General features: G+C 50.7%; 1 protein-coding gene across 1 annotated transcript in view; it reads right to left on the bottom strand.

Moving 5' to 3' along the window:
- The window catches only part of PLA2G4E (phospholipase A2 group IVE), a 36,825-nt gene extending 13,447 nt beyond the window's left edge, over positions 1 to 23,378 (bottom strand). The window contains exons 1-11 of the mRNA XM_028147529.2: positions 23,283 to 23,378; positions 17,477 to 17,549; positions 11,645 to 11,781; positions 9,880 to 10,011; positions 8,950 to 8,990; positions 6,930 to 6,972; positions 6,251 to 6,314; positions 5,250 to 5,410; positions 5,065 to 5,154; positions 4,653 to 4,690; positions 442 to 577 (exon numbers count right to left, since the gene is read on the bottom strand). Of these exons, the coding sequence (XP_028003330.2) occupies positions 442 to 577; positions 4,653 to 4,690; positions 5,065 to 5,154; positions 5,250 to 5,410; positions 6,251 to 6,314; positions 6,930 to 6,972; positions 8,950 to 8,990; positions 9,880 to 10,011; positions 11,645 to 11,781; positions 17,477 to 17,549; positions 23,283 to 23,378 (1,011 nt within the window). The remainder of the gene's footprint in view (positions 1 to 441; positions 578 to 4,652; positions 4,691 to 5,064; positions 5,155 to 5,249; positions 5,411 to 6,250; positions 6,315 to 6,929; positions 6,973 to 8,949; positions 8,991 to 9,879; positions 10,012 to 11,644; positions 11,782 to 17,476; positions 17,550 to 23,282) is intronic.
- Between the last annotated feature and the right edge of the window lie 2,715 nt (positions 23,379 to 26,093).

Genomic DNA, 26,093 nt, shown 5'->3' with positions numbered 1-26,093 from the left:
TGGGAGTGGAAGCTGCTTCTCTCCAGCTTCTGCCTGCTGTTCTTTCTGGGTGTGTGTATGTGCATGCTTTGGGGAAGGGAAAATTGAAGAATGAAGGTCCTAGGGCCTTCTGGGTGGCGGTGTGGGCTGTGGGAGGAGGACTGTCACATGTTTTCCTGGCTGGGAGAGGAGGCCATTTGTCACCTCAGGATCTTTTAGTGCTCCCTCCTTTCTCTCTCCACTCCGATCTCCCCTCCCCTTGTGACACAACTGAATCATACCCAACACAGCCCTTACCTGGACCTTAGCACCAAGAGCAACCAGGACAGGCAGTGCCGAGGCAGCCTGGGCAGGGAGAGGCCGGGGGCAGGGTGGAGGGGGGGGACATCAGGGCACGGAGTCATCGGAAGGACAAGTTCAGAGCAGGCACTGATCCCAGCCGGCTGACCTCTGCTTACCCACCTCGTCCATCTGCAGGTCCTCCTCCAGCTGCAGCACCTGCTTCAGCGCCTCAGCCACCACCACATTCCGCTTCTGCAGGAACTCCAGCTCTTCCGGGCATAGGCTGTAGCCCAGCCGCACGTCCAACATCTGGGGGCTGTGGGGACAGAGGACTTGGCTGAGCAGGCCTATAGGCTCCACCTCCATGGAGAAGACACAGCTTTAGGGTCTCTGCTTTTTCATCTGTCACATGGGGCTAATTGTGCTTAACTTCTAGCACTGTCGTCAGGACTTAATGAGATAACAAATATAAAGGCACCAAAGCCTTAGCTCGTGCATTGAAAGCAGGGATTCGACAAAATTAGGGACTCATTGAGCCCTCTACCTCCTCAGCAAGATCTGGAAAGTCCAAAAAGGCTTCCCCCGGCACCTTCTATAGACCGAGGCCAGACATGGGGACAAGGGTCTCTGAGGTCCTTCTGGCACTCTCTCGGGACAAAGCTCTATAGTAAGAGCTCTTCTGAGCCAGATAAACATGGCCCAGTTCTCATGGAGCTCACACTGTTCCTTAAGCGCTTCCTGTTCCTGGAATAATAATTGTCCTGTGTGTGTGTGCAGTTGACAAAAACCCTTCACCTCCCTGATCTCACCATGTCACCCCCAAGGTCTGTAAGACAGGAGGGGCAGGAGCTGCTGCGGCATGACCAGTGCCAGTCCTCTATGCATCTCAGACCTGCCCTGAACAAGTCCAGCTGCTGGCCTGGCATCCAAGACCCCACTGATCTGTCCAACCTCACCTCCAGTTACTTCCTGGAAGGGTCCATCGGCTTTCCAAGCTCAGGAGCCCTTTTGGTTCTGAGCCTTTGCACAGGTCCTTGCCTTCACTGGATGCTTCCTTCCTCTGCCTACCTACATCCCTGCATCCTCCAAGGCCCAGCCCCTCAGTGACTCCAGGCAGATGGACTTTGACACTTTGAGATATGAGTCACTAACAAGGTCACACCTCCTTGATGGCAGGGCCTGGGAACCCTTCCATCACATTCTCCCATGGCTACCATGGGTCTGCAGACACAACTGTGAGGAAATAACTCTTTCCTTGACCTCAACAAGGAATGGATAATAGACCAATGATAATCATAACATCAGTTGATATTTGCTGAGTGTCCCACTTGCCAACAGATCAGTGGGTTCTTGACATGTGTTATCTATCTCACTGGATCCTCAAAGCAACCAACAATGGTCAGTACTCTTGGTATTGCTCCAATTCACAGAGGAGAAAAACTGAGACTTAAAGAGTTTAAATAACCTGTCGAAGAGCAGAGAGCTAATCAAATTGGAAATGAAAATTATGATCACTTGATTTTTGACAAGGGTGGGAAAATTCAATAAAAAAAGGACAATCTTGTCAACAAATAATACTGAGACAACTGGATAGCCACATGCAAAAGAATAAAGTTGAGCCTCTATAGCACATTGTATATAAAAACTAACTCAAAATCAATCATAGATCTAAATATGAGAGAGGCCATAAAGCCTTTGGAAGAAAACATGTGAGTAAATTTTCATGACTTTGGATTAGTTAAATACAATAACAAAAGAACAAGCAATAAAAGAAAAAAAAATAGAGATAAATTGAAAGTCACCAAAATTTAAAATGTCTGTGCTTTAAGTACTAGACACAATGATCAGACAAGAAGAAAACATAAAAGGCATCCAAATTGGAAAGGAGGAAGTAAAACTTTCATTATTCACAGATGACATGATATTATACATAGAAAACTCTAAAGACTCCACCAAAAAACTACTAGATTTAATAAATGAATTTTGCAATATAGCAGGATAAAAATTCACACCCAGAAATCAATGGCTTTTTTAATACACCAATAATGTATTTTCAGAAAGAGAAACTAAACAAACAATCCCATTTACCATTGCAACAAAAAAATTAAGATACTTAGGTAAAAGACTTGTACTTGGAAAACTACAGGACATTGAAAAAAAGAGATAGAGGAAAATATAAACAAGTGGGAGAATATACCGTGTTCATGGGTTGGTAGAATTAACACCATTAAAATGTCCATACCACCCAAAGCAATCTATAGATTCAATGCAATCCCTATTAAAATACTAATGGCATATTTCACACATCTAGAACAAAGATTCCAAAAATTTGTTTGAAACCAAAAAAGATCTCAGATAGCCACAGCAATCTTGAGAAAGAAGAACAAAGTTGGAGGGATCACAATATCAGATATCAAGTTATACTACAAAGCCACTGTAATAAAAACAGCCTGGAACTGGCACAAGAACAGACATATAGACCAATGGAACAGAACAAAGACCCCAGAAATAGACCCAAGCCATTATACTCAATTAATATTTGACAAAGGAGGCAAGAACATACAATGAAGTCAAGATAGTCTCTTCAATAAATGGTGTTGGAAAAATTGTTCAGATACATGCAAAAAAGTGAAACTAGACCACCAACTTATACTATACACAAGTTAAACTCAAAATGGGTAAAAGACTTAAATGTAAGTCATGAAACCATAAAAATCTTAGAAGAAACCATAGGCAGCAATGTCTCAGACATCTCTCATAATATGTAGATACACTTCCTAGGGCATGGGAAACTAAGGAGAAAATAAACAAATGGGACTACACCAAAATAAAAAGCTTCTGGCCCAGCCCACAGGGCTCAGTGACCTATGAACCAGGAGGTAATGATTTGATTCCTAGTCAGGGCACATTCCCAGGTTGTGAGCTCGATCCCCAGTGAGGGGCATGCAGGAGGCAGCTGATCAATGATTGTTTCTCATCATTGATGTTTCTATTTCTCTCTTTCTCTCCCTTCTTCTCTGAAAATCAATTAAAAATATATTTTTAAAAAAGCTTCTGCATAGCAAAAGAAACCATCAACAAAATAGAAAGGGAGCCCACTGTATGGGAGAACATATTTATCAATGATATATCTGATAAAGGGTTAATATCTAAGATATAAAAGGAACTCATACAACTTAACAAAATAAAGACAAACAATCCAATTAAAAAATGGACAAAGGACCTAAATTGATAGTTCCCTAAAGTGGACATACAGATGGGGAGACATGAAAAAATGATCAAAGTCACTGATAATCAGAGAGATGCAAATTAAAACGACAATGAGGTATCACTTCATACCTGCCAGAATGGCTATCATCAGCAAATCAACAAACTACAAGTGCTGGTGAGGATGTGGAGAAAAGGGAACCCTAGTACACTGCTGGTGGGAATGCAGACTGGTGCAGCCACTGTGGAAAACAGTATGGAGTTTCCTCAAAAAATAATTTGGAACTGCCATTTGACCCAGTGATCCCACTTCTAGGAATATATCCTAAGAAACAAGAAACACTATTCAGAAGGAATGGATGTACCCCTATGTTCATAGCAGCACAATTTACAATAGCTAAGATCTGCAAACAGCCCAAGTGTCCATCAGTAGATGAGTTGATAAAAAAAGCTGTGGCACATTTACACCATGAAATACTACACAGAAGTAAAAAAGAAGGATTTTTAATCCTTTGAGACAGCATGGAGGGACCTGGAGAGTATTATGCTAAGCAAAATAAGCCAGTCAGAGAAAGACAAGTATCACATGATCTCACTCATATATGGAATCCAGTGAGCAGAATAAACTGATGAACAAAATAGATCTAGGGACATAGAAGCATGGAACAGACTGTCGAATCTCAGAGGGAAGATAGGGATGGGAGGGTGGGAAGAGATCAACCAAAGAACCTACATGCATATATGCATTGCCCGTGGACACAGACAATAGGGTAGTGAAGGCCTGGGGTGGAGGGTGGGTTCAGGTTAGAAGGGGTCAATGCGGGAAAAGGGGGACATATGTAATACTTTCAACAATAAAGGATTTTTTAAAAAAAAGAATATAAAAGGATAACCACCAGAAAAAGAGAAAATATTTGCAAAGCATATATCTGACAAGGGGCTTGTATTCAGAATACACAAAGGACTCTTACAACTTTAGAAGGCAGATAACTCACTTTAAAAATGAGCAAAGGATTTGAGTAGACATTTCTTCAAAGAACATGTACAAATAGCCAATAAGCTCGTGAAAAGATGTTTAACATCATTAGCCATCAGGGAAATGTGAATCAAAACCGCACCGAGATACCACTTCACAGCCCTAGATTGAACAGATCAGAGGGACAGACAGAAAGAGGGTACTTTACCAGGGTGTAGACTTCATGTGCAATTCACAGTTCTCTCCCTGGGACATGAAACATGAAAACTTGTCAGTGATGACAATTCAAAGCCAAGTGATCCCAGTCAAAGAAGTGCAGACTCACCACACTGTCCACTTCCTGACTGGACTCAGCTCACATGTGTGCACACACACATACGCTCACATGCACACATGCACGCACACACATGCTCCATCCCCACTCCCTCTTCCGGACCTGCCCTGCCCTATCTGCCTTAATTTGGCCTCCATACCCACTCTTTGGCTCCACACTGCAGTTCAGCATTTCCTACCCCACCAGACTCCTCTCTCCTGCCTGAGGGACCCCATGAGTCACCTTCCTCCATGTGTCTCCAGGCCAAGCTGCTCAGGCCCCTCCCCAGACCCAAGGCCTCACTCACCACAGGCAGAGTCACCTCCTGGCCATCGGTGAGGCAGCCCAGGGGCTGGTGGACGGGGCCTTTCTTCTTGTGCGCACCACAGCAGCAAAGCTGGGAGGAGGAGTGGTTCTGTGAGTGAGGTGAGGGGCTCCTTTGGAGACCCTCTGCCCCAGTCCTCCATGCCACCCCCTGATGCCTCCTTGTACCCCACAGCTCCATTGTCTTCTGGCCATGTCCGCTTGCATCTGGGACTGGAAATACTTGGGGTAGTGGAAGCCGGTGGGGCTTGGGCAGCAGGGCTCTATGTACTGCGGGATGCGCTGGGTGTGCTCGAAGGACTCCGTCACTGTGACCAGGAGGTCTTTCCCTGGAAGAGGGGACAAGAGGGCTGAGACCCCCAAAAGCCTCTCACTCCCCCGTCCTACCTTGGCCCAGTTAAAAGCCCAGCTGGAGGTAGTGTAGAACTACCGGGGGCCCTGGTTAAAATGCCCCAGAGAGTCTCATTCTGTAGGAAGGGCCAGCCCAAGGCTTGCAGGTGATGCTGACAGATGAGGTCCCCAGAAAGCCCTCTGAGGTGCTGAGTCCTCTGAGGTTCTGCTTCTCCCACTGCAGTGAAAGCAGCCCTCACCACCCCACCCGTCTGGGGCAGTGGCCTCTTCCTCACCATGTCTGTGGGGCCATGCTGCTCCCCGCTCTTGGGACAGGGCTGGGAGTCCTTGCATGGGTGTCATGGGGTGGAGCAGTGAACAGGAGAGTCTCGTGTTTATGGATCTCTTAGGTCCCTGCCAGCTACCAAGTGCTAGGACTCTCTATGAATTGTCATCTCACCAGAGGAAGGGGCACAGCCAGAGGGGCCCTGGGCACTGTTAGTGTCCGCCCACCCCGGTGCTGACCACGGCACCAGATCTAGCGAACCCCTGGTGTGGCAGGGGTATCGTGCAGACCAGTGTGAGCAGTGCTGTGCCACTGACCCCTGACCCCTGGTGCAGGGCAGGCCGGGAGGCTCTGAGGGTTATGTGGGTGCCTGGAAGAGCATGCCCCTTAAAGAGGGGTGGGGGATGTGGATACAGGGGTTCACAGCCCTGAGGGTGAGGTGATACTGAGGCATCTCCCACCAAGCTCTTGGTTCTGCAGCTGAGCCCAGGGCGGCTGGCAGGGGTGGGAAGCAGCCCTCCCCCCAGCAGGCAGAGGCAGTCACAGGACCCACTTCTCCCGCGCTTCCTCTGCCTTCTGGATTCTGCATGAACCTCCAGGCGGGAGACTTGCCGAGCCTGCAACAAAGAAGCGGGGGTCATCCCTAGCACAGGCTATCCCTGCTCTGAGTCACCCGACCTGGGAAGCCTGGTCACCTGGTCATTGCATTTTCTGAACCCAACCAAACCCTATCACCTTACTCAGAGACTGAGTATCGGAAAATGAAGCCTCCTGAGAAACCCAGGGCTCCGTTCTGCCGGGGGTCACATTCTCAGTGCAGATGGAGGGTGGGACCCGAGGGAACCTTCCTCCTTGGGGCTTTGAAAGTGAGTAACTTCCAATGAAAGGGCCTTCTCAAGAGGCAGAGGCAGGTCAAATGTCTCCACCACAAACTCCCAAAGACTGATTTTTGGGGGAGAGATTTTGAATCCTGGGATTTTAGATGCATCTAATTAAAATGGCTGTATCAACAGCTGACCTACGGAAACCTTTTTAATAATGAACTTGTGCCTGAAGAGAGATGGGGGCTGGGAGGAAATGGGACTGAGGCTGATTCTGGGAGAAGGCTGCTTCCCAGTGGGCTCGGGGACAGGGTCCCAGCTGGGCCCAGTGTGCGCTCCCACAGTCTGTTCCCCTGAGAACAGCAGCCACTTGTGGCCTCTGGAGTTACAGGAACCTGGAAGGACAATTACCACCAGCACGCCGTTGGTGATGAGGGTCTCAGGTGGAGAGGGGCTGAAAAACAAAATGAGAACTCCTGGTCAGTTATATCCGTCCTGACTGCTTCCTCACAAAGGTGACAAAAGCCGAAATAGGGTCAGTATGAGATAGCAGAGCCTTCCTGCTCCTTGTGAAAAATACTGGCTTAAGAAACCTTAGATTCATAGATTGTCAAGGAGAAAACTGGCATACGTTTTAAATAGAATGTCCAGAAAAATATAGATTTGCTAGTTAGAAGGAATAGAAGAAGAGTTTCCATTTATGCCCTCTCAAGGAATAGCTGTTCTTTTTTTTTAACAGAACACGATTATATTTAATACACAAGTTTGATACAACCAAAAAGTAAAACACCAGAGTAAAATAGTAACAAAAAACATGGTATTTCATTTGCAATGCATGAGAGATGGTTAACATCTTTAGCCATAAACAAGCTCTTAAAAACCAGTAACAGACACTATAATAATGCCAGGAATCTGGAAAAAATAAAATGAAAAAATACAAGTGGTGATTAAGCCTTGAGCATATGTGACTTTGCTGGGATGGCTGTTCTTTATGTCCAACCAGATGAAAGGCAGTTTGGGAATAAACAGGCTACAGAAAAGGCCAGACCACCAGCTAGAGCAGATGTAAGTAGTTCTGGTAGAGAAACTGGCCCATTCTCCGTTCTGTGCTTTATTTCATTTATGTGTTTAACAAACAGTTCTGACCCTGGCAGAAAGGGGCCTGGTGTACAAGAAATGCCCTGGTGTTATAGAGCCCAGTGGGTATGTCTCCACGGTACCACTTAGCAGTCCCCTTAAGCCCAAGGTGACTGTCTCCAGATCAACTCTAAGCACCAATTTTGACATGTGTCATTTTGCAAGCCACTTTCTAATTCAGCCAAGGAGACCCACCCCAAAATTCCTGTCCAATCAAGACCTGGAGAAGAGAGCCCAGATTTTCTTTAATGTGAAATGAAGTTGATTTTAAGTTGTCATTCTGCTCTTGATGGGGAATGAAGCACCTCAAATACTGTAATTCCTCACTTAATGTCCTCGAGAGGTTCTTGGAACTGCAGTGTAACAAAACCTATTTTAATATAGGCCAATGGAAATAAATAAGAGTAAAGTTTCTGTATCATCTCATCATTATAGCGAAATGACAAATGACGTTGAGACATTATCCGAGGACTTGCGTAGATCCAAGAGCCCCCAGCAGAGGACCTCTGTGACAAGCCCTCTTGTTCTAGCTCATTCCTCTCGTCCTCCCCGTCCCTGGCTGATCATAAATCCAGGGGGCTCAGCTCTGCCAGGGCTACGAAGAGGGGAGCAGCCAGCTGCCCCATCACAAGGAAAATGGCCGTCCTGGGCAGGCTTGTCCCCCTGGGCAGGCAACCTGCTGCCCTCCCTTACTGCCCCTCCCCTTCCTTCTCTCTTTATCTTCTTGTCCTTCCCATCCTTCAGCTCTGTGTCCCCAATTCCACTGGAGGCCACAGCATAGTCAGGCCTCCAGAACCCTGGATCATTCTTCTCATTGAACATGACGAGAAATAGCCCACATGTTGGGTCAGAGCCTCCCCCTCATTTGGTTCCAGAGTAGACCATAGAGGGGGACAGGAGGCAGCCTATGCTCTAGGCCAAAGTTTGGGGGAGTTGTTCTAACAGCTCTGGGTCAAGGAGGAGACCCCTTGGTCCTGACCTCTTTCCCTGCCTGGCCTCAATAAGCCCTGATCACTATGGTGGCAGGAATTCTTCCAGAGGCCACTCTCAGGAAGGCAGGGGAGCTAAGGCAGGGGGTTGGCCAGAGTATTAGGCCTTTAAAGCAATACTGGTGTCAGTAGAACAGGACGAGTAGGAATGGGACCCGGGCACCTACAGTATTTAAAGGCTCTCAGTGATTCTAACACACAGTGAAGAGTCTGAGGTGAGTGCCAGGGAGAGAGTGGAAGAGGGGAAGACAGCAAATGAAATACAACTGAAATGCAATAGGGGGTCAGGACTGTGAGCTACTCACCTCTCCTCCAACAGGAACTCCACCTCCAGCTCCTCCATGCCCTGTGGGGGCGGGAGGGAGGGCAGCTGTGAGCTGTGAGCTGCGAGCTGCCCCAGGAGCCTCTGTGAACCTGCCCCTTCCTTCCCACGAAGCTGTCCTGCTAACATGGAGTGGGGGCAGCTGCTCCTGGCTCTTGTCCTCTCTACCTTCTGCTGTCCCCAAGTCTTTAACATCAAGCACATTGCTGACCACGCAGGGGAGGGCCAGGGAACAGAGATGACCCCCAACCCCAGCATGAAACTCTTATACCCAGAACATTTCCCTTTCATCTTCTATCCCCATTATTCTACTTCATAATGGTCTCTTGCCTTCCCGAAGGGCTGTGCCAGGGGCAAGGGAGAGCTGTGATACGGCCCCCAGAAAGTTCAGCTCTGAAGGGTAGGGGCCCCTTCCCTGCCAGTCCACAGTGGGCATTCAAGTATTTGTAATGAGTGAATCTATAACATTCTGGTCCTTTCTAGCTCAGACTTGCTCTGACTTGCAGATTCGCCCTCCTTTACTCTCCTCTGTCCTCTGTCCCCTGGGGCTCTCCCAGCAGCAGGACCCCGAGGGAAAGGAAAGAGGAAAGGGAATCAACACTATGGCATCTCTATTCTGTACTGTGACCAATGCTAGGTGCCTTAGCCACGTTTTCCCAGTTAAGTCTCACAGTCACCCTGTGCGGTAGGTACTAATATCACCATTGTATGGACAAGGAAAAAGAACTCAGAGGAATTCAATAATTTCCACAAGGCCATAAAGCTAGTAAGCAATAGCGCTGGGACTTGGATCAGCAGTTATCTTTCTCTGACTTGGCTGTTACACAGGGAGGAACCCATGGAAAAGCATCATGGGAACGACCAGCTGCCGCTCTTGAAGCAGGAGGCTGAGGGGCTTGGCAGCTGTACCGACCTCTGGGTTGAGTGGGAACTTCACATGGGTTTTCTTCCTGAAGCAGAGCTTGGTGAGGTCATAGAGAACTGTCAAGAGATGGTCATCTGGTGTCACTGCATCTTCATCGCAGACGCTCAGCTCTAGCACATTCTAGGGGAGAAAGCAGGGTACAAGTCTGGTTACTATGATTGCACTGACCCATTGACCTATTCTCAGGACAAGGGACCTGACCTCAGTCCTAGAAAGGAGGTGGGTCTAAGGGACAGGGATCAGCACAAAGGTCCTTGCTCAGAAGTGAGACACATTTGTAGGGAAATGAATTTAAAGAGGAAAGTGTCTACTCCAACCCCTTTCCAACTCTCTAAAACCTTCCTGCCCATCTGCTCTGACTCCCCTATTGGAGGATTTGCAAGCTTGCCAAGAGCCTGTGAAGTGTGAGGAATTTCATTTTACCTGAAAGAAGAACAGAAGGGCAGAGCAAGGACCACTGCAGGGTATGGAATGTACTAGTATTCAGTACCAGGGCCTCAGGAGCTGAAGACAGCCCCTGTGGTGTTAGAAAACTCAGATGAGGAAAGCTAACATGTTAACATCCAGGGAGTGTTGTGCCAAAGATCATAGGCATTCCGATGCTTGATGGGGTTGGGGTGAGATGTTGGAACTCCATTCTTTGGCTCATCAGCTCCTAATGAGATCTCATGGAGGGCCCCAAGGCAGCATGTCAAGAGTTGAGCACCTACCCCATCATCTGACTGAACTCTGAGGTCAATGGTCTCAGGTGACATGGATTAACTTCTGAGGCCTCTTTTTCTAAGGATCCTGGGAGATGTGGGCAGGAACTGGGTTTGCCTCTTTGGTCCCTGTTTGGTGGACATGAGGTGGTTCTGGGGCTTTGCAACTGAATGAGATCTGTGACCTTGTAATTACTAGAAACCCAAGTATGTCCAGAACCAACCCAGTAGCCCCCTAGATCTTTAGACAAAGGAAGCCCAAATTCTAATTTCAAGATGGCCAATTGAGCCCACATAGAAATCTCTTCCTTTTGCCAAAACCACATATATGATAGATATTTTTAAAACAATAAATATAAAAAGTACTTGTCATGAACCAGAAATGCCTAAACTATGAAAGCAGGAAGCTGGATAGAGCTCCCAGGTCTTAAGTGTTCAGATGGTTGATGCCTCCATGAAGAGGCGGAGTTTCTCATAAGGAGACTCTGCTGAGGCTGCCACAACTCAGGGCACTCAAGAGAGAATTCTCCTGCAAGGAGATGGGAACTCTACTTAGAGTCACCATATATCTGAATAGGACCAACAACATGAAATAAATCAACAAATGTAAGAACGCACACACAAGGAATTAGAAAGAATAAAGCAACCTAAAAAAAAAAATTATGATAGAGATGGAATTAGACTGGCCTTGGACCTAATGAATAGAATGGCTTTTCTCTTTGTGTATTCTCCTGCTTGCAGTATGTTCTGGAAAGTACTGGAAACACACTCTATTTGGGGACAGGAGACACCCAGTTCCAGAAACAATTAGGTAGAAGGACAAGAGAGACAAGAAAGAAGGTGGAAAGATAAGCAGGCTCAGAGAAGGACAAATATGAGACAGGCTGAAAGGAATGAGTGAGTAGGAAGACAAGTCAATAGGAGGACAGAAGTAGATAGAAAGAAAGACAAATGGGCGTAAGAATGACACATAACCAACGAGAAGGAGAAGCAGGCAAAGAGGGGAGTAGAAATGCAGGCAGGGCAGACAGGTGCAGTCCTCCACATCTCACCTTCACTTGGCTCTGGATCTGGAAGTTGAAGCTTTCGTTCCACTCTGGGTTTGGGCAGTTGGAGATGGTCCTAGTCCTCATCTTCTCGTGAGAGGCGGTAGGCAGCCAGAGGCTCACATAGCAGTCTGTCTGGCTCACTGTCCAATGAAGACAAGGGTGGGAAGGAGGGGTGAGGTGCCAACCCAGGTCCGGAGAAGAGAGTGCAGAGTCAGAAGGGAACTTCAGGCAAGTCACTTCCAGAGCAAGAAGGCCTGGTCTCAGCTTCAGGTCTTCTCCTAACTCATGAGTCTGACTCTGCAGAAATTTTTGTTCCAGAACCCTAAGACAGCCACAGACTGCAGGCTAGATGTTTCACGTAGGTGGACACAGGTCTCACTGACTGTTCTCATGGACACACATGGCCTCTGACTTTTATCAGAAGCACCTGCCTCTCTGCTTTGGGACAAGGCATGGCGGCATGGCTTTCTCTCTGCTAGGGAAAGATCTGGAGGACCAGCCCCAAAAGGTGCAGTTTTACCTCTTGCATTAACCCAGGACACCAGGGCTCAGCTCTTCCTCTGGGCTGAGGAGAAGCAGGGATTAGAAGGGGTATAGTCTAGTGGGAGTCAGCCCAGAGGACCACAGTGGGAAAGGGCTTGGGGGGGGAACAAGCTATTCAGTAGGATCTAGGAGCAGGGGCCACCATCTACATATCTACATACAACTACATGTCTCAACAGCACCTGCTGGGCTCTTCATACCTTTACTGGTCTTCCAGCATGAGGTGTGTGACCCAAGAAACCATCACATGGAGCCACATACTTTTTTTCCCATTTGAAATGAACAACCCAAGTGTGTTGATGCTGGATGTGCTCTGAAGAAGGGACAAGGGCTGTGACCCCAATAAGCCCTCCCAAAGTGGAAGAAGGCTCCCAGGTCTTCTGGTTGGAGCACCAGAAGGCACAGGGTGAAAAAGAGCAACCCAGCCTGGTTCTCTCTTGCCATTCTACCTGGGAGGAGGGAGAAAGAGGCGCCATGGGTGCCCTTGTTACTCTCCCAGCAACCTGCTGGGCTAATTCCCAGGGCTCACACCAGATACACAGAAAACAAGTAAAAGGCAATAGTTTCCAGTGTCAGAGAGTCCTCTAGAAGTAAAGATGGTGTGGGTATGAGAGTTCCGTACTGGTAAGACTGATCCAATTGTTATCAACGATGTTCTGTGAGAATGGAACCAGAGGTGTGTATCCCCGGACTGACTTATTCCTAAAATGCCACCACACTGAGAACTTTACCAGAGTTCTTCACCAGGGATTGGGGAAGCACCCCTAGCTTCTGATGTTATCCCCAATGTCTGGCTAATCTCTGAGGGCTTACTACTCAGTGAATTGGAATTTGCAGACCTCCTGCCATTGAATAAGGGTGAGACGACACTGTCCTTTATATGTCATACTCATCATTTAATTCAGACACAAAGAATGACTAAAACCCAACAGAATAAAAAAAATAATGACTTCATCATCCCCATCATCCCCTCTGTGGCCAATCTGCTGCTTACTCCTCATCGACAACTCAGGTGTCCAGGCCAGACACCAAGGATTGTCCTTGACTCTTGTATTGAGTCGTTTTAACTCCTTTGATCTCTCCAGCCCATCGACATCTCCTTACTGGCACTGCCACTGCCACTGCCTTGCTGCAGGCCACCTTCATCTCTGCTGCCTCTTCCCCACTAGGTACCCTGTCTTCGGTCTTCCTCTACTCTGATCTTTTCTCTCAAGAGAAACCAGAGGGATCTTTTTAGACCGGACCATGTCACCCCCCACCTGCCCTCAGGAAGGAGTCGCGACCACTCAACAGGGCTGCCCTGCCAACTTCCCCAGCTTCAGCCTCATTTATCCACCCTCCCTCCAACCCAGCCTGTGCCCTGCCCCCAAACACACACACATACACATGCACACACACAAGCACACACATACATATGTATGTACACACAGAGGTGCTCACACTTGCACTTGAGACTCTAGCAAAACCCCATCACTTGCAGGTCTCACAAGGTGCCATGCCGTTTTGTCTTTCCTTCTGCCTGGAACACCCTTCCCTAGGCCAGCCCCTTTGGGTTTCAGAAGGAACCTCCTCTGGGAGCCTTCCCTGAGCCCCCACGTGGGCCAGGTGCCGCTCTTCACCTGGAGCCCGCTGCTCTTCTCCTGGCAGAGCACTAGCTAACACGGCACCCGGAACACTGGCAGGCCGGAAGACCGTGTGTCAGCGCTTGGACGAGATATTTGCTGAGTAAATGAATGCATGTAAAAGCCCAGCTTCCTGCTATTGGGCTAAACCAGTACCCCAGATTTCCAGGCTGAGTCACCGCAGACAAGTATGAAAGCTGGCGTGCCTAATCCCTCTGCCCACAGGGAGCCTCCCAAGGACCTACTCAGCCTCCAGGACCCCTCCTGCAGCCTTTTCTGGATACTGGCCCTCCTCTTGGGCCTGTAACCTCCTCCTTGGTCTGCCTTCTGTACGCTAGAAGCCTACAGGCAGCCACCCCACCAACTGCACACCCATTTGCTTAGCACCATATAATGGACCCTGTAAAGGCCCCTTTCCCCCTAAAATCCCTTTCCTATCTCATTCCATGCCTAAAATTCTCCCGTTAAACCCCATTAAATAAAATCTCAGCATTTTTGGCCTGGAAGAGACAGGGCTGATCAGACACCCACACTTCAAGCGTTAATTTGTTTTTCAGTCCTTGTGCAGAGAGCTGTTCCCACCTCCACCCCAACAAGCTGGGAAGGAGGAGAATGCAGCCCAAAGAAGAGGTAATCTGGGGAGAGGGGGGTGATGGAGGAAATCCGGTCGGGCCCAGATGACAGGTGTCATTAGCTGACTGTAAGGACAGGGACCATCATGTTTGCAATGAAGAAAAATGGTTAAGCAACGGTGACCCAATTCTGAGAGTTTCAGGGACTACAGGGGATTTCCGAGACATAGATTGGTTCTAATCCTCTGGGAGTGACAGAGGGCTTGGTCATCTGATGACACGTATCCTTTCCTGGAAGGTGGGTGGCAAAAATGATGCAATGATCTCCACAGATGCTGAGAACACTGTCTCGCTAATACCTCTACAGATACCTGCCTCACATCCCTTGGGGTGCTGGTTTGTGTTTTAATTTATTTTTCCAAGGGTAATAAAAACATTTTATAGCTAGGAGGCTTCTGGGCAGACTCCCAGCCAGTTCTGGCCCAGGTCTGAGCGGCACGCTCCCTGACATGCAGGAGGAGGGGGTAGAGGGATCATCGCTGAATCTTATCCCTCAATCTCATCCGTTTCAGGCTCCTTGAACTCCTGCAAACACAGACACACATTTGAGGTGGAACCAGAGAGTAACATGCTTTTGATACAAGCCAGAAGGGAACAGTTTGGGGCAAGGGCAACCCAGGACCTGGAAGGCCTCAGGATAGTCTCAAATCTCACCCGGCCAGGCAGCAACAGAGCCCAGCCGTGGAGACCAGACACAATGTCTCCGGGCTGGCACCCAGACCCTGTGCAGGCCCAACCCTGCTCCTCAGGGGAAATGAAGAAAAAAATCAACAACTAGGGGTGCTCAAAGGGGACCAGGTACCCTCAAAAGGCAGCCTGTGTGCCAAGGCACATGTGGGGAAGGGGGAGACCGGATGGTGGAACCAGGCCTCAGCCCGTTTCTCTGGCTGCCTGCTCCTCCATCCCCCTCCCTCTGCCAGGGGTGTGACAGGGAGAAGACAGAAAGGCCCCGGACAACGGGAAGGTCTGAGCACGCGGGTACAGGCAGGGCTGGGACAGACACACCCAGAGAGGAGCGGAGGCCGGTGTGCAGCTGCGGGCGTGTGAAAGCCGAGGCTGTCCTTGAGGGGAGCGGGGTGAAGTGTGGCATGGGCAATAGAGGTGAAAGAGGCAGCCAGGCCCCAAGCCCGTGGGGCACTTTCAGACTCCTCGGGTCACTGCTGGTGGGCCGGGAGGCCTTGAGAAGCCTGAGGAGAAATCCCTGGCCCTTGGCTGGCCCTTTCCACAGCGCTAGGCCCAAGCTGGACTCTGGCTCCAGCTGCTCCTGCTGGAACGGGCTCTGGACACTCACCATCCAGGGGACTTGGTCTGAATCCTGTCTGATCCCTCTGCTTTCTCTAGGGCCCCAGGGCCCTCCCTCCTCTACACTCAGGCCTGCACAGCAGCAGCAGCGACAGCCACAGCGACAGCTTCCCAGCAGGTGTCTCAGCCTCTGCACCTGTGCTCCAGCCCAAGCGGCACAGGAGCCCTGGAAGTCATGCAATTCCCCCCTCAAGAACTCGGGTGCCACATCACCTAGATCCTGATCTCTCCTCTGCCCGGTCCTCCCCCTCCACCGCTGGCCCTGGCCTCCTTCTCCTGGCTCGTCCCCTCCACTCCTCAGCTCTCCAGACCTGGGATCCAACACTTTCATTAACCCTCAGGTGTAAAATGGGCCTCACAGCACGACCCTCTGGTTGTGGGAAGATCCAATGGTGTTTGGATGTCTTGCCTAGGCTGGCCCCCAGCAGGTGCCTGGGGATACGTTCCTCTCTCTTCTTCAGGATGGCCCCTCTCCAGACTGGTCTCCCTGGGCCTCTGGATGCTCACAGCCCGCCCCTCTCAGACCCATGTCCCCAGCGCAGCCTTCCTTAGCTACTGGCAGTTTTCATTGTCCTCCTCTGGGTCTTAATTATGTAGTGACAAGGTTAGAATGCCATATTCTATGACTATTCTATAATCACTTTGGGCAGAGATGTCCCTGGCTTAGCAGCTCAGTTGGTTAGAGTGTCACCCCAATACACCAGGGTTACGGGTTTGATCCCCAGTCAGAGTGCATACAAGTATCAACCAATGAATGCATAAATAAGTGGAACAACAAATAGATCTCTCTCTCTCTCTCTCTCTCTCTCCCTCCCCCTCTCAAATCAATAAATAAAAACTTTAAAAAAAGTATCATGGCTCTTTGCAATCTCTGCCACTCTGAGTTGAACCCCAGGGCAGTGAGAGTATAACAAAGCTTTGGGGAATCCTGGTGGCTGTTGGGCCATTCCTGTGGGGTCACCAGTGAGTGGGGCACCCCCTCAGCAGTGGGGCCTTGACACCAAGCTTTCTCCTCTTTGAGGGAAGATGAGGGAAGCATTGGAAGGGGCTTTTGGCTCGCCTTATCTCTTGAAATGCCACCCAAAGCCAGGCATGGGGGAGCATCCTGCTTACCCAAATGCTGAAGCTAGAGACTTCCCTGGGCCCCCATGGCCTAGGCATGCTGCAGGGGCTGGGAGGAAGGGGAAGTTAAGGCTGCAAGAAAACGCTGTATAAGCAGCCCTGGCGAGTCAACCACACCGTAGGGCCGACCTGCAGAACTGGGGGCTGTGGGGCTTCTGGATTGGACCCTAGCACCCCGTATGGTAGCTGGGTCCTAAGGAGGAGCACTGGGACTAGGCTGGCAGCTGGTCCCATGATGCCCAAGGGCCTCTCCTTCCCTTCACCCCAAACAGTCCCTCAACTCATGCAGAGCAAGAAGTGCCCAGTGTGGGAGAAGCTGGCGCTCCCGGAAATGGATACTAGGGAGAGGGAGTGGAGGAGAGTGAGGTGACAGTGCTCTTGGACACAGGGGAACCATGGTAGGGCCAAGGTCACAGCTAATGGGAAAGGCATGAAAATCAATATACTAGTAATCCCCAAAGTCTGAAATACAACCTGAGTGTAGAACACACACACACATGCATGCACACGCATGCACGCACGCACATATACACACACACACACACCCCTGACCATTTCTCCATCCAGACCCCACAGGCAGAGAAGGAGGAGGGAAGTGAAAGGAAGATACTCACCCATGTCAGCCTGCCGGACATTTTTCATCCGGATGACCCTCACTGTTAGCAGGTAGCATGGAGACAGCCCCTCCTGTGGATTGAGAGGACAGTGGACTCACTATCAAGGCAGTGATGGCAGGTGGCCTTGATGGAGAGCAGCTCCAGCTGCCCTAGGTTCCCACTGCCTGGCCTCCAGAGGCCTCCCCAGTCAACCCACACTTCTGGGCCCCGGAGGGCTCTCTGGTCCCCAGGGGATCCCAGGCATCGAGGTAAGGGGTTTCCTCTTAACCCGACTCTGAGCCAGCATACCTGGAAGAGGGACAGCTTTGTGCCTGTTCTGTTCATGTCTTTCCTGTTTGAATCTAGGGATTTGAATCCCTTTCCATAAAAGTTTGGCTTAGATGAGTCTTTTTTCCAATCCACGCCCAGCCTGTGTCCACAGCAGATGCCACTGAACTCCTCCAACTCACCAAGTGACTATATTTATAGAGGCCTCTGAACTGGAGCCTTTACACTCCACATAGTCCACCCTGTGTGGCTAAAATCACTTTATACGTTTTAAGAGGATACAATTCTTCTCTATTTAAAATAATATTAGGGTTTTGGAAAAACAAAAGTATGAAGAAAAAGAGTCCCCATAATCTTACCCCTCAAAAATCATCATTAAATCATTTTAAAAAATTAACATTATAATAATTATTTGTATGTTCAACCCAGACTGTCCACTGATAGCTCATCTGCCTTGACTATTATCAGAGACTAGAGGCCTGGTGCACAAAATTCGTGCACAGGTAGGGTCCCTAGGCCTGGCCGGAGATCAGGGCCAATTGGGGCCTTCCCCCCCTGCTGCCAGCTGCTGGCTGGAGCTTCCTTCATTCCACACTGCCCACTGGTGGTCACTGCACATCATAGTGAGCTATCAAAACTTCCAGTCAGTGGAACTCCCAAGGGGACAATTTGCATATTAGCCTTTTATTATATAGGATAATAATATTTATAATAGCTACCACCTATTAAACACTTACTATTTGTCAGACACTTTTCTTTGTTTCTAATCATCATAAAACCTTCGTAATAGAGTATTTTAATATACTTTAAAAATTTGAAATATAATTTACATATAACACTGTACTAGCTTTAGGTGTACAACATAATGATTTGATATGGTCACCACAATAAGTTTAGTTAACATCCATCACTGCACATAGTTACAATATTTTTTACTTGTCATGAGAACTGCTATCATTTTGATGTCTGTCCTTCCAACCTCTCCTGGGGCTTAATTTTAACCAGCAACAATAGAATGATGACTGGGAAGGCTGTTGCTTAGCCCCTGAGAGAGATGTAAGCCAATTTGAGGGTCTCTTTCTCCTCTCTCCCCAACAGCTGACTCAAAATCAGAATCAAGGCCAATCTGACAGTTAGTTTAAAGATTCCTTTGGTGAACACAGACAATAGGGTGGTGAAGGCCTGGGGCAGGGGAGGGGGCCTGGAGGGAGTCAGTGGGGGAAAAAGAGGGATGTATGTAATACTTTCAACAATAAAGATTTCTATTTTTAAAAAAGATTCCTTTGGTGAGATTAACTCTGAAATATTGACTATCTTTATGGTCAATAACATGCTCTAACAGGGTTTTGTTTTGACTTTGTAACTAGGGCCACACAGATCACTTCTGGTTCTAGAAATATGGCTGTGGCCTTTGGCCAGCCCCCCTCTGGGCACAGTGGGTTTCTTACTTCTCACTCCGCTCCTGGGCAGAGCGGTATCATGGCCTGATCTGGTAAGGAAGGAGGAGTCAGCCTTCACTCAGGAGAGCAGTTCTGGCATAGCCTGTTCCCACTGGCCCACTTTCTCAGAGGGCAACTAGAGGGCTCCAAGTGGGGAGCCGCCCAAGGCTTCAGCCAGGCAGCGGTCAGTCCTCAGGGTCATTTCATCGTGTTGAAGGGCTCTGAACTCAGGGCCATGGTCCTCTTGGCCATCACTACCCTTCTCCTGCCTCCAGGAGGTGCGGTCCTGGGCCCTGCCCTGCTCTCTTGTGTCTTCTCTGGAAGGGAATGAGCCTTTGTAGCTTCCCACAGGATCTCCCTGCCTTCCAAGAAAAGGTCTCAGCTGTCATCTACCCTGAGGACTTCCATTGGCATTGACCACTCAGCAACAATAACCACATCAGCGACCACCGGCTGAGGGTCTGCCATCTGCTAAGTGCTGTGTATACAACGTCTACGTTTGTCTTGCTCACACCTTACAACACCCCATGAAGCAGTTCTTAGCCTCACTTCACAGGTGGAGGGTCTGAGCCTGAGTCCTTTGACTCCAGGCACTCAGCGAGAATCAGAGGAGCCTAGCTTGAATCCAGTTCTAATTCTTAAGGCCATGTTCCTACCCATGACTCTCCTGTCATCTCACCCGAAAGTGGCCCTCGGCAAACACAAAGCCAGGTGCTGCTTGCCCCCATCTTCCCTTCCTTGGTCTTAAAATCTATTTTCCTGACAGATTCTTCTTTGTACATTGAATTTCCCCAAAGCCCCCAAATAACCCCCAACTCTGACCATTTTTCCATTGTTGTGCTCAACAGACAGAGCCCAGGGCCTCTCCTTTTTAAACTGCCGGAGAACATGGGAGCTGGAAGGGCTCCTGGAGAAGTTTCCATTTTCTAGCAGCCACAGAGGGCTCCTTGTGGTCTGCCTGGAGCCTCAGGTCACACCTTCCAGTCCAGGCATTTGCAGGAGAGACCCAGCTTCAAAGCTCTCTACAAAGCCCTTTCCCATCTCCCAGCAGGGAGAGGGAGCCCGGCGGGTTGGAGAGAGAGCCCAGAGGGCCAAGGGAGGAAGGCAGAGGGAACAGGGGACTCAGGTCTTGGGCCCAGAGGATTCCAGGAACCAGGGCTGTGAAAAATGACCTTCTCGTCTTAAAATCAGTATTTCGATCCTGATGTAATGTGCTCAATTGGCGTGGTGCTAGAGATAAGCAAAATTCATGGCCCCAGAGGCAACTGATACACAGTAGGACGATGCAAAAGCACAAAGCACAGTGTCTGTGACTCTGCAGATGGGAACCAGAAGCCAGCGAGATTGAGAAAGCCAAATGTATGGGTAGCGACGGTGCTAAGGGTGAGAACTTCAGGGACTTGGACAAGCCGGTCCCTAGGACAGGACGCCCTGGCTAGCTATCCGGGTGAAAGTTGAAATACCTAACAACAGGCCTGGCCAGGCACTGTGTCAGCTGGGCTGCAGCCCTGGAGCAGGGACAGGCATGAATCCTGCGGGTCACGGGGCGCTGGGGGTCCTGGGGTGAGGACTAGGGAGCACTCGGCACGCTGGAGCACCAGGCAGGGACTCTGGCAAACAGTGCAGAGGTGCATTTAACTGCTGTGTGGGGAGGACAGCTGGGAGCTGTTTCCTGGACGCCACTCCTCAGGCTGCAGACACACATCCCTCTGCCCCCCTCCCCGGCCTTGGTCCCTGGGGCTGATCTCAACAGGACTTCATTTCCCTCCAGGCCTCCTCAGGACAGAGGGCATCTGCCGGCTCACAGGGAGAAGATGGAAACCCCTTGACTCTCAGGAGAGGCTATCATGCAATCCAATAGTACTCCTTCCCACCCCTCACTCCGTAGATGGACCTTTTGGCGGGGAGGCTGGAGGACACGCTCCGTTACCCTCTGTGTGCGAGGCCCTGACGGCACACGGGGTGCATGCATCTGGAGCCCTCCCACTGTGCTGAGAAGGGGCTGTGATGCCTGCTTTGCAGAGAAGACTGGGGTGAGAGAAGCTGCATCTCACACGTGGCCACACAGCCCAGGAGGGACAGGACTCAGGTGCAGGTCTCCCTGACTACAGGGCAGGTGCTTCCCAGTCACCCGGACGCCGGCCCTCACCGTGAGTCCAATCTTGTTCCACGTCAGGCCCTAGACCAGTGGTCAGCAAACTCATTAGTCAACAGAGCCAAATATCAACAGCACAACGATTGAAATTTCTTTTGAGAGCCGAAAACCGACTTCTGCGCATGGGCCACGAAGTTTCAATCGCACTGTACGTGCGTGCCCGCACGTGGTATTTTGTGGAAGAGCCACACTCAAGGGGCCAAAGAGCCGCATGTGGCTCGCGAGCTTCGGTTTGCCGACCACTGCCCTAGACGAGTTCATAGCAGAGGCAGGAGTAAAACCCAGTCGATACATGCCAAGAACATAGCTACCACTACAAGTTAGATGAATGTGTAGTCACAGATAGTTACTCAGGGTCATTCTCCCAGGTGAGGTGGGATTAGGAAGTGGTAGGTCCGATGCCCATCCTGGGGGCAGGCATACCCTAACCAAGCCAGCCCACAAGGTCTGGGGTGCTAAAGAGGGAAGACAGCTCCCATGGAGCCTGTGGGAACTCCTCTCCCCAGGGCTTCTCAGAGCAGGCCCGGCTGGTGATGCCATCTCCTCTGTTGCAGAGAGCTGGGTGGATCCAGCAGTCCCTTTCGACACCCATGTCAGAGCTCTGACCAGCCGGGAGATAGCTTCCAGGATGCACAGGCCCTTCTTAAAAGGAGACCATTGGGGTGGGGACTCTGTGGGGCCTCAGGACATTTCCCAGCTAGTTTGAGACCAGGGGTCACCCGTAAGGAGCCTGTTTTCTTTTTTACCATCCAGGCTAAGCGAGGGGTCAGGGCAAAGAGTCCCAGCTCTGAGTCATGGACCCTCCAGGACCCGAGGACAGACGCAGTTCTCTGTTGCTTCACTCCCCGCTTCAGGGTAAGCTCTGTCCCTTCTGTGGAGGGACCCCACAGCCCAGCCCAGGCTCTTGGAGGCTCAGTAAGACTGGAGAGGGAGGAGCAAGTGCTGCCCTCCTCCTCCATGAAGCCTTCTCAGATTCACTCTTTCCCTTCCCAGCTAACATCCACTTTTCATTTTCTGAGGAGTTCTCTAGCCAGTTATTAGCTCTGCAAACCACAGATGCTACAATGTGAAGGATTTATACAGGTCTTCCTAGGATGCCAGTGAGGGCTATTTAGCTGCTAACTAAAGTTTCCCCGAGGGCTGTGGAGAAATGTGGGCACACTCCTGAAGGCCATGTCTAACCGGGCCAGGGTAGCGGGGCACGGACATCATGCAGCCCTGAGCTCCCTTCCTGGGCTCCTTGGAGACTGATCAGGGTCCCCATCTCCCACCCCCAAGGGACAAGGCACTTTCAGGGCATCACTCATCTCATCCCGTGATTTGGCGTGGGCTGGGGGAAGGTAATGAGAAATAAGTTGCTGCGGACAGTCCTGGGCATGGCGTGTCTAAAGCAAATTAGCAGAGTGAGATAAGAGAGGAAAGCCCAGGCAGAGCTGCTCCAGAGCCCTGGCGATCTGACCATGAACCTGGGGTCTCCCTGCCAGGCTGAGAGGAGTGGGAGAGACCCAGGAGTCTTGACTACAGACCCAGGTGGGAGGCCTCTTGGCCGACGTCACCGATCCTCACAAGACGTCACACCGCGCACTCACACAGCACGGCAGGTTAGGATGTCCACAGGGTTAATGCCTGCTCGCTGCTAGGATAGGCCAAACGTGGACCCACTCCTGCCCGTGCTGAGCACTGTCTACCTGGCTGCTGGCCTGGCCCCAGGACGGCCCTGAGCCACTCAATGGCATTTTGTCAAGCCGGTGGGTACCCACAGCTGGGCCAACCACCCCAGAGCCCCAGCCCCAACTGGGCCAGACCATGTCCCTGGGTGCTAGGTGGGGGCTGCCCCGGCAGAGGAGCCCCCTGTCTCTGGAGTCCACAATGCCCCCAGCCTCCCTGAGCCTGTCTCCGGCCTTCAGCTCCTGGCCCCACCTGCCCACCACTGCTTCCTCACCTCCAAGGCGCAGGTGGCTGAGGGTCTGCCATCTTCTGCTTGGCATGAGTCTGGCAGGTGGTGGGAGACCCAGGCGGGCATCTGCTTCTGGAGCATCGTGGCGGCTCTCCAGCTGGGTGGTGAGACTGGGAATTTATACTCTGACTCAGAGCTCCACCCTCTGGATGCCTCTTAGCATTGGCTGGGATTGCCCGGGGAGGGGTTAAGGTGGGTGAGCAAATAGGGAACCCTGGCCTGGGCCTCTTGGTATCCTTGGTCTTCAGATCTTGGAACTGCAGGGACCAGCAGGGGGTCTGGCCCTCGGGTCAGCAATCTTCGGCCCCTAGAAGCTCAGAATAACTAGTTGTGGGAACATTGGGTGGCAAGGAGAGGATGCTGACCTTCACAACTTTAGGATAAGCCCGCTCTCTTCAGCTAATCGAAGTCCTGCCCTTGGGGGGCATGATGCCTGCCTTTTTAACTCTATTTAGTCCCATGGCTCAGAACCATAGGAGCTGCGGGAAGGGGCCTCATGGGAGGCAGGGACCATGGCCAGGGCTCCTAAAGTCAGAAGGTAAAGAAAGAAAATCGTTGTCCAAATCCTTGGTGAGGAGAGTTGGTCAAGGGCAGGTGCCCCCAGCTGTCCCCCCTGCGAGGCCGGGGAGAGAGAGGGTGTGCCCAGCCCTGCCTGGTCTCAGGGCAGCTTAGAGGATGCTCCTGCCCCGCCCAGCTGATCCTATCTCTGGCGTGGTGGCTGGCTCACTAGGGGGCCTGTGAGTTGGCTTCGCCTGCTCAGCTGCCCAGCGAGGCATAGTGGGAGTTTCCCGCCTGAGCTGTCGCCTGGGGGCCCACAACCGGCTTTTCTGGCCCACAGATTAAAGTGCATTTATGAAACCAAGGGTGAGATCTGAACACAAAGCTGACTGGGCCCAAGCATGGGATGGAACCTGATTGGCGGTATCTGTGGGACCTCTTCTCGTGCCAGGTAGAGGATGTCCCCACCCTGTTCTCCGCTGCCCGCCACGCCCTCCAGAGGGGAAATGGGCCTTGGCTTGGACCCCACCCAGCCCATGCCCTTCCCTGCCCCTGACATCTGTCCAACTGCCAAGGCCACAAACTTCACACCCACACCCCTCAGTGGATGCTACTAAATTAAACTTAGTTTACACACTCAGTGAGCAGCTATTGCATACACTGTAAGAGAGGACATGTCAGGCTTGACATTGTTGACAGTCCATCTAGGGAGCTAAATGCTCCCAACCCCTCAGAGGCTCAGAGTGCGAGTCTCTGGTGCTGACAGGGATATCCTAAGAGGATCACTATAACCCTTCACATGGGTGGGCACCTGTGGTTTACAGAGCCAACAATTGACCAGAGAGCACAGAAGATGGAAAGTGGATGTCAGCTGGGAAGGGAAAGGGTGGGTCTGAAAAGGCTTCATGGAGGAGGCGACATCTGACTTGGGTCTTGGAGGATGGATAAGATTGCAGAAGCTAATGAGAGGTGGGAAAGGCATGACAAGAGCAAGGAACAGCATGAGCAAGCATAGGGAGGCCAGGAAACAGGGTATGCTCAGGTATACAAGTGGTCTGGTGTCAGGAGTGAGTTTTATGGGAAGAGATAGGGGTGGGGGGGGGGGATTGAGAGTCCGACACAGCGGGTGGTGGGAATTGGGCAGAGAGCAAGGAGGCTTTGTGAAGGAAAAACCTGGAAAGTTATACATTAGGGCCCAACAGCTGTGACCCTTAAAGGCCGTACTTTACATTTACACTTGTTCTCCAGGCAATGGGGAGCCATCAGTAGTGTTTGAGCAGGAGAACTGAACTTCTAGAAGACAATGCTGATGGGTGGGGTGGGCAACCCAACCCACAGCACAGCAGTGTCTAAGCGACAGGGTGAGGGCTACGGTGAGGTCCAGGGGACCTTCTCTCTGAGGATCCCCTGCATTCTCCCCACTCCCCAACCCTTTCCCCATGAAATAGGCCTAGGACAAGCCCTGAACTCCAGGGCATTCTTCACAGCTTGGAACTTGATACTCTTCTCACTGAAGGAGCCCACTCTGCTCCCCCCGCCCTAGGCAGGGCACGGGAGATCTCGCTCTCACACCCTGTGTTTGCTCATTGTGCATCAACTCCTCAAGAGCAGAGTCTCTCTCTAGTGAAATCAAATCAAATTGAACAGGAGGTGGGTGGAGGTTTCCCGCCTTTGACACAGCCTCTGACCCAGGCACAATAGTCAACAGTGTCGGCGTTCTACCAGCAGGCACTTACTGAGTGCCTACTGTGTGCCCAGCTGGTGCTGAAGGCTCAGAGCAGGTTCTGGAAGAAAACACAGAGAATTTACGATCTAGTGAGAGGGGGAAAAGGGCTAAATTGAGTGCAAAATTGTCCAGTGTGAACTCCAGTGTGGGGCAGGAGGGGAGAGAGAACTCCAGTGCAGGGTCAGTGGGAACTGGGCTGGGAAGGTAAGGAGCTGCAGGCAGAGACAAGGTTCGCAGACAAAATGAGGGGTGCCTAATCTCCTCTAACCCAATGTGTCTCCAAATGAACATAACATTTAAGCTAAAACCCTGTTCTTGGTACACACCTGGTGCTCTAATCGAGGCCCCTCTCTCCCTGCCCCAGAGTTCCTTCATGTGGAAGCTGCAGCTGTCTCTGCACAACGTGGAAGGGACCGAGTTCCTTTCGCCCAGCACCCCCTCCTCCCTGAGGAGCAGGGAGTCGAGGCCTCTACCTCGGGCGTGTCTGGGGACTTGCTCACTGGCTCCCATTGATGGGGTGACCAGGACCTGCCTTTGGCCCACAGCCTCCTGGCCTCAGGTAACCCAGCATT

The sequence above is a fragment of the Eptesicus fuscus genome, chromosome 5 (genome assembly GCF_027574615.1).
Source record: "Eptesicus fuscus isolate TK198812 chromosome 5, DD_ASM_mEF_20220401, whole genome shotgun sequence".
Lineage (NCBI taxonomy): Eukaryota > Metazoa > Chordata > Mammalia > Chiroptera > Vespertilionidae > Eptesicus > Eptesicus fuscus.
This window is presented reverse-complemented; position numbering and strand designations above follow the sequence as displayed.